The 7,479-nt window shown below is 40.8% G+C and overlaps 1 protein-coding gene across 2 annotated transcripts; it reads left to right on the forward strand.

Annotated features, from left to right (window-relative positions):
• Window positions 1-550: 550 nt before the first annotated feature.
• ddx49 (DEAD (Asp-Glu-Ala-Asp) box polypeptide 49) lies at window positions 551-7,449 on the forward strand. Of its 2 annotated transcripts, XM_047586523.1 has the most exons (13): window positions 551-796; window positions 1,334-1,457; window positions 1,747-1,832; window positions 2,277-2,398; window positions 2,504-2,691; window positions 3,174-3,314; window positions 3,491-3,566; window positions 3,827-3,903; window positions 4,000-4,097; window positions 4,194-4,268; window positions 5,363-5,451; window positions 5,934-6,005; window positions 6,572-7,449. In XM_047586523.1, the coding sequence occupies exons 1-13, from the start codon at window positions 682-684 to the stop codon at window positions 6,731-6,733; spliced, it is 1,425 nt and encodes a 474-aa protein (XP_047442479.1). In that variant the 5' UTR covers window positions 551-681; the 3' UTR covers window positions 6,734-7,449. The 2 variants fall into 2 exon arrangements, with proteins under 2 accessions (XP_047442479.1, XP_047442478.1); XM_047586522.1 differs by having other exon boundaries at window positions 2,277-2,691.
• The last annotated feature ends 30 nt before the right edge of the window (window positions 7,450-7,479 follow it).

Below are 7,479 nucleotides of genomic sequence, written 5' to 3' on the forward strand. Positions count from 1 at the left end.
AGAAGGGCTCTCTTTGGAAAAAGCCTCATACCTCTCTTATACCAGTTTCTTGTGGCGAGAGAGCATAAAGAACTTTTAAAACTCAAGGTTTAGACTTTAGACAGACTTAAATGATCCACGAGGGGAATTACTTGGTCGCAGTCGCTCCGTTGCACATAAAAGCACTTTAAAAAAAAACACAAGAAGAATAAAATAAAATAATATTAGATTAAAATAAAATTTAAATAAATATTATCTAGTAAAATAAACAGGATAATAAAAAAAAATACAGCATTGGGAACAAATTTACAAAAGTAGTTGGGAAAACAGTGTCCAAGGTGACACGGTTGTTTGTCAGTTGCATAGCAACAGTTTTATGGATCGTATCTATCGATCATTAAACACATCATTACCTGTTGGCTTAAGTTGATATTTCTTATGAACCTTAAAATATTTTTGATGTTATTGCTATAATGAACTTTCGGTGTTGTTGCTATACCCAGATTTGACCAGCAGAGGGCAGCAAGACGCATGTGACGCATTAAGTAGACGCCATATTGTTACGTAATCAATCGGCGACCGTGGACAAAACGCACGAGGATGAGCTTTTCTACATTGAAATAGAGTGTTTTTGATATTTTATCATTATAATACGCGCACGGACAACTTTATTAATTCCCGGAGAACGAGAGAAACCAGACCATGGGTGACTTTTCGTCTCTGGGTTTGTCGGAGTGGTTGGTCAAACAGTGTAAACAGCTGGGAATCAACAAACCCACTCCTGTCCAGGAAAACTGCATGCCAGCGATATTAGAAGGTAAGACAGGGTAAAAGCTTGAGTGTAAAGTATATACTAACATACAAAAAGGCTGTTTAAGTGGTATGTACATTTCTCATTGATTCAATCTTTGGACTGCCCAACCCCGACAAACCGTTCAGATCTTCGTTGAGAAATATATCAATTTAGGACTTGTGCTTATTAGTTAAGGTAAACACCTTAACAGTCCGTGAAGAAGATAAGAAATAAAATATTTAGTACACGTAGTTGCTTTCGGCATATATCTTATTAGAAATGTGTTGAGTTATTAGTGATCCACAAGTCTGGAACAAGACATTTGCTTTCTTTTAATACACAGTAGGAGTATTATAAAGTGTAAATTTATCCCATCAAACTCTAGCCGAATTTACCACAAGAACCCCCGGAAGATAAAATGTTTAGAGAGGATGCTCTGTAAGGTGTTTGTGTTTAGAGATGAGCAAATATACAGAAAATACTAAATGTTTCGAGGGGAGTTTGGTTTTGTATTTTAGCAGTAGCAGATGAGTGAAGATGTGTCTTGTTTGCTTCACACAGGCAGAGACTGTATGGGCTGTGCCAAGACTGGAAGCGGGAAGACAGCAGCGTTTGTGTTGCCGGTGCTTCAGAAACTCTCAGAGGACCCGTACGGCATCTTCTGCCTGGTGCTCACTCCTACCAGGTCAGTCCGGTCAGGACAAGATGTCACAATGTAGACTCACATATGCTTCTTTTGGTGCATTTTCCGTCACCTCACACCAGTTTTATTTGTAGATATTTATAGAAATTATAGTATAGAGTGTGTGAGGAAGAAATGATGTCTTCTTCTGAGCAATCTGCAACTGAATACGTTTCAAATATTCACCTTCTGTCATATCTATAATGTTGCTGACACTCAAATATAATGAATTCGACCACCTACTTCTTCCTGCATTGTAAGCTCACATTGCTGTAAATGTGGTGTTGTGCAGGGAGCTGGCTTATCAGATCGCAGAGCAGTTTCGAGTCTTGGGGAAGCCTCTGGGTCTGAGAGACTGCATTATCGTCGGTGGAATGGGTAACTATGCGCCTCGCTGCCGGAGGCTTTTATTTCTGTTCGCTCAGCCGCGACAGCACGACCCGCACAGCTAGAAAATCTCAAATGGCAAGATATCCTCTGGAATCCTCCGTCCCAGCTGAAAGAAAACTGGAAGATATTGAGCGTGTGTCTCTATTTGCAGTATTATACTGTAAATTATGAAGGAAGTGCCACAGACGTCTAGGAGTCGGTTCAGATGTCTCCAACATAGTCACATCTTTGCAAATTGCTTAACAAAAATATCAAATTATTTTAAAGTAGACACAGTTAATATAAAACAGAACGACGTGACCAACAAAAATATTGTTAAGAACTGGATTAAAACCAGGACGTATGTTTTAAGTAGTGACGTGAAGGAGACCACCATAAACGTAAGAGTCATTATTTAAATTAATGCGCCATTATTGCCCGTGCTGTGGACAGACATGGTGACTCAGGCTCTGGAGTTGTCCAACAAACCGCACGTGGTCGTTGCGACGCCGGGCCGTCTGGCTGATCACATCCGCAGCTCCAACACCTTCAGCATGAGCAAGATCCAGTTCCTGGTGAGTCCGGGAAGCCCCAATAAATCTCTCAAATGTCCTTTCATGAACATATTTGCGCGATTTGCTTTGTGGTCTCCGCTTGTGTCGTCTTCGTCTTTTCGTCAGATTTTGGATGAAGCCGACCGGCTGCTGGAGCAGGGCTGCACCGACTTCACCAAAGACCTGGAGGTGATCCTGGGAGTCCTGCCAGCCAAGCGCCAGACGGTGTTGTTCAGCGCCACACTGACTGACACCCTGCAGGAGCTGAAGACCATCGCCATGAACAAACCTTTCTTCTGGGAGAGCACATCAGAGTGAGTCACCAATCGACTGTGCGGAGGAGATGGACACAAAAGTATTTTAGGTGGAAGGGAGAAGTAATGAGAGCAGTGGGACGTCTTATCTGGGGTTGAATGAGGACTCTGGTGGATTTACTGGCGGTGAAACTGTTTGCAGGGTTCATATGTGTAGACAATGAAATACCAGTAGAATAAAACATTTTGAGCAGATCAGGAACTGTGCAAGTATAGATGGATGTGATGCACAGTGTTCTCGTCTTTATTTACCTTCTTTGTTCAGAGGTTGTTGTATTTTTTTTGTGAAATTAGAGAATCGACAACCATTTCAAAAAATGAATGAATCTGATCATTTTGAGTCCCGCCAGTTCCACAAACTTGCCTGAATCCCTCCAGGCTCCAGCGTTTCTCTTCACAACCGTGACCTCTTTTTTGCTAAAATCTATCGATCTAAAATCAAATCAGTCTTCAGCACCTTGTTATTTTGTTCTTGTTGTCAGAACGCGCACAGTTGACGAGTTGGACCAGAGATACATCCTCACTCCGGAGAAGGTGAAGGACGCCTACCTGGTCCACCTGATCCAGAAGTTTACAGACGAACACAACGACTGGTCCATCATCATCTTTACCAACACGTGCAAGTAAGAAGCTCAGAAGTGATTGAAACGTTATTAACGGTTTAGAAATCTAGTGCAGAGATCCTCACACAGTTCATTGTGATTGGTATTTGTCCACCTTTTATTTACTTTTGTGCAAGAACGGTACAGTTTTTATTGAATTTAATGTATTAATGTATCTCTTTTTTTTTTGTTATCAGGAGCTGCCAGGTCCTCACCATGATGCTGCGGGAATTCAACTTTCCAACAATCTCCCTGCACTCCATGATGAAACAGGTGAGTCAGAAAAGAGCGACCATGAGTGCAGCTCACAAACCGGCCAATCTGTTTCAAAAACCATTTATGCCGAAAAAATTACACCTCATCCAAATCTGCTTTATTGTCATTTAAGCTTTTGAACTAATTCTTTCTCTTCTACCGTATGTGGGGAATACATTTGTCTCAAAGTATTGGTGATAATATAGAAACCATAAAGGATTAAAGCGGATTAAACCAAAAGAAAAAAAGACTAAACGAATGCTCTTTCTGTTTTCCAGAAACAACGATTTGCAAACCTCGCCCAGTTCAAGGCCAGCGTCTACAAAATCCTGATTGCAACGGATGTAGCTTCTAGGTGAGCTCTCAATTTACCAATTTGAATTTGCGTTCAAACTAAATAATTTGTCACAACAGACAGACCGTGATTGTGCCGTTTATTCTTTCACTGCAGGGGTTTGGATATTCCAACCGTCCAGGTTGTCATTAACCATAACACCCCCGGGCTTCCCAAGCTCTACATCCACAGAGTGGGACGAACAGCGAGAGCAGGTGCCGTCAATTAAAATCTAATCATCGTCTGTATTTGACGTCTCTACGTGCAGCGTGAACACAGCTCACCAAGGACAATGTGTTTGACTCGTGCAGGCAGGAACGGAGTGTCCATCACGCTGGTGACGCAGTACGACATCCACCTGGTTCACTCCATCGAGGAACAGACACGTGAGTCTCGTCAGGAGCCTCCTCAGAGCTCCTTTAGGCCCGGTTCATCGTCAACGTGAGCTGTGTGTTCATAGTGTCAACAGTGGACGCAAGACACACGGGCAATAAGTGAAATGCGATACACTGCTCACACACCAGGGGGCAGCAACAGAGCCTGTCCTCTACTGAGGATGTTTTTAAAGCTGTATTTATTTTTCGTTTTTATTTATTGATAAAAAAAAAAACTGAGAAAGGTTTTGCTTCCACCTGCTCATTTTAGGACCATAAACTTTGGTCTTTGTCTTTGGGCATTTAAACGTACTTCTGTTATGTTCGACATAAATAAATTCAATTGTTGCTCAATCGGGAAAAACACGGGAATGCATTTGCCGGCGCTATAACAAACGGTGGCGCACTGCGCTAACTTACCTATAATTTGTCCGTCTTTTTTTTTTTTCCCCGTGCATTCTCTGTGTTAATCTTGTATCAATCTTGTAGATTAAGGATGTGACGTGAGTTTCTCCCGTACAGTCAGTGGTACAAGCTCGCACAATTTCTCCGCTTCTCCCGTCATGTTGCCAACAGTCTTCTTCTGTTGTATAACAAAGTTGGTTAATAAGTTCATTACACGCATTAGCGCCTCCCACGGTGACGGATTGTATTACACGCGTCGCCTGCATCGCGGCGGCCAACGTGTCGCTTTTTCTTTTGCATCACTCGCGTTGACTATGAACCGGACCTTTAACTGCTACATTACATTTAGACGCGCTTCATAACTACGGGATGGAACCAACTTGACAGATTATAGGTCATTAGTAACACGTTATGAAGCAGAACTACTTGTTTTGTTGGTTTAAGGTGAATCTGTCCCTGTTGGACTAGCGTCATATTTACATACATTCTTTTATTTCTTGTGAACATTAAAACATTTACTTCCAATTTAAAACCAGTAACGAAGTGTTTAATGTGTCGCTAAACTTCAAGTCAAAAGTCAAGTTGCATCTTAAGTTTAAAGGGGCACTAATGTGGAAAATTGAACCATCAGCAGTTTCCTCCACATGTGGGATTTAAGTCTCGGTTTAACTATTGAAAACTGTCCCGTTGTGTTTCTACAGAGAGCAAACTGAAGGAATATCCTGTGGAGGAGAAAGAAGTCCTGAAGATCCTCACACAAGTCAACGTGACCCGACGGGAGTGTGAAATAGTACGTTTCTGCTCTTAAGGTGGTCTCACCATGTTGTGATGACATACAGGGTTAAAATGGGAATTTAGGAACAAACAGGAATAGAAGTAGGTTTTTTACACTGAAAAAGGTTTTACACATTGGCTGTGAGGAAACAAAAGACGTACGTGGTTGATCTGTGTGAGGTTTAATCAAGCCAACTAGCTGCACTACCAGAATTTACAGGTGGAAATCAACTCCCAACAATAACAGTAACATAATGACCTATAAATAACTCCAGACATTTCCCTTTGTTTTAGTGCATGTTGTGAAAATGTCTACTTTTAATGAACTGTTCTTCCACAAAACCTTTTATAAACAACTTGGAATTTCTCAAGGGTCTCAGTGTTACATTAAAAAATGTGACCCCTAGTGGACAGATGAAGAATAGCATCTACTTTTATTGAATCGTTTTAGTTGATGTCATTCGCATAAACTTTAATTCAATTCCTGTTTTGTTGCAGAGACTGGAGTCAACAGACTTTGATGAGAAGAAGGAGATCAACAAGAGGAAACAGCTGATTCTGGAGGGGAAGGCACGTACATTTCTTTATCGGGATCCTCTGAATTAAAATTATTATTTTGTCAAATTTAACACGTGAACCGCTCAGTGAAGGTTCATTTTACAGATGGTGCCTGTAATTATTATACAGACTGCTGTAGACAACTTGTCAGCGGTTACCAGAAACGTTTAGTCACAGCAGATACTGAAAACGAGGGTTTACTTACTTTATTTATATATAAATGCACAGGATTAATATTTGTAGTTTGAGTTGTTTATAGGTACTGTAGATTAAGTATTATTTTGAGTATTATATTTTTTTTAAACTGAGAGGTTTACAACTATTTTAACACAACTTAAAAACTTTTGGACGTTGGTCTGTTTATTCTCTGGACCATAAGGAAGAAAACTACAGACTTGCAATTTATAGTCAGGTACTAATTTATGCATGGTGTGACCACAGAACCATCCCCTGCATCTCTACACTCAGAAGTTCCTGATCCATTTCAAATCCTACAGACAGTGATACTAGGCTCATGATTTGAAACGATGTCTGTCCTGCTTTTGAGTTTTTGAATTGTGACCTCGCTGCTCTTTCAGGATCCAGATCTGGAGGCCAAGAGGAAGGCGGAGCTGGAGAAGATCAGGGGCCAGAAGAAGAAGTTCAAACAGAAAATTCAGGAGAGCATCCAGAGACAGAAACGAGGAAGTCAGAAAAAGAAACAGATGAAAAAGAAAAAGGCGGAGCAGACAACGGCGTGAAAACCGCCTCGTGTTTATACTCCACAGTTTGTACAATACTTGTAATATTTGTTGCACCTGCGAATAAATTTAATGCAAAAAAAAAAAAAAACAGCAGCTCAAGTTGACAGCGTTTATTGATTCAGTCCAACAAGGAAATCAGCATCTTGTGATGAAACGTCACTGCAAATAAGACGACATATGCATTTACATCACATGGCTAAACTTAACCTCCGCCTCACGATAAAGAGAACCCACGGTTTGGATGCAAATCTTTCAGCAACTAATCTACAACTGAATCACTGCACGTGTTGCAATTGATTGTGGCTCAGAAGATGGAAAAGACATCAAAGCAATAATAATATTACGGCAGCGGGGGGTTTATTTTAAAGCTATATAACGTTAGAAGTTCAGTGGTTTGATGCGTTAACTCACCGCACAAATGAGAGATTTCGCACAATGTCCAAAAAACAACGAAACGAAACGGAAGAACGGAACTACATCTAAGTCGATTAAACGTGTACTCGCAACATGATTGTCTGCCGAAATGAGAAGCGGGTGAGAAAACAACAGCGGAGTACATTCTTACTGTGTCCAGAAAGAGTTACAAAAACTACAATCCCTCAGACAGTTTGAAGAGATACAAAAAAAAAAGAAAGAAAGAAAGCAAACGGCATCCGCTCCATTCCTGCAGTAAACGAGATGCTACAAAACAAGACGGATTTTTAATAGACACACAAAAAAAAAAAAAACGGCCAAGTAACACC

This window comes from Mugil cephalus, chromosome 6, assembly GCF_022458985.1.
Source record: "Mugil cephalus isolate CIBA_MC_2020 chromosome 6, CIBA_Mcephalus_1.1, whole genome shotgun sequence".
Lineage (NCBI taxonomy): Eukaryota > Metazoa > Chordata > Actinopteri > Mugiliformes > Mugilidae > Mugil > Mugil cephalus.

What these genes read in the sequence shown, in the direction of transcription:
- ddx49 (XM_047586522.1), top strand. Translation starts at nt 682, where the DNA reads ATGGGTGACTTTTCGTCTCTGGGTTTGTCGGAGTGGTTGGTCAAACAG. An exon ending in CTGGTGCTCACTCCTACCAG is followed by an intron (nt 1,458 to 1,746) that starts GTCAGTCCGGTC and finishes GGTGTTGTGCAG; the next exon opens with GGAGCTGGCTTATCAGATCG. An exon ending in AGCTGATTCTGGAGGGGAAG is followed by an intron (nt 6,006 to 6,571) that starts GCACGTACATTT and finishes CTGCTCTTTCAG; the next exon opens with GATCCAGATCTGGAGGCCAA.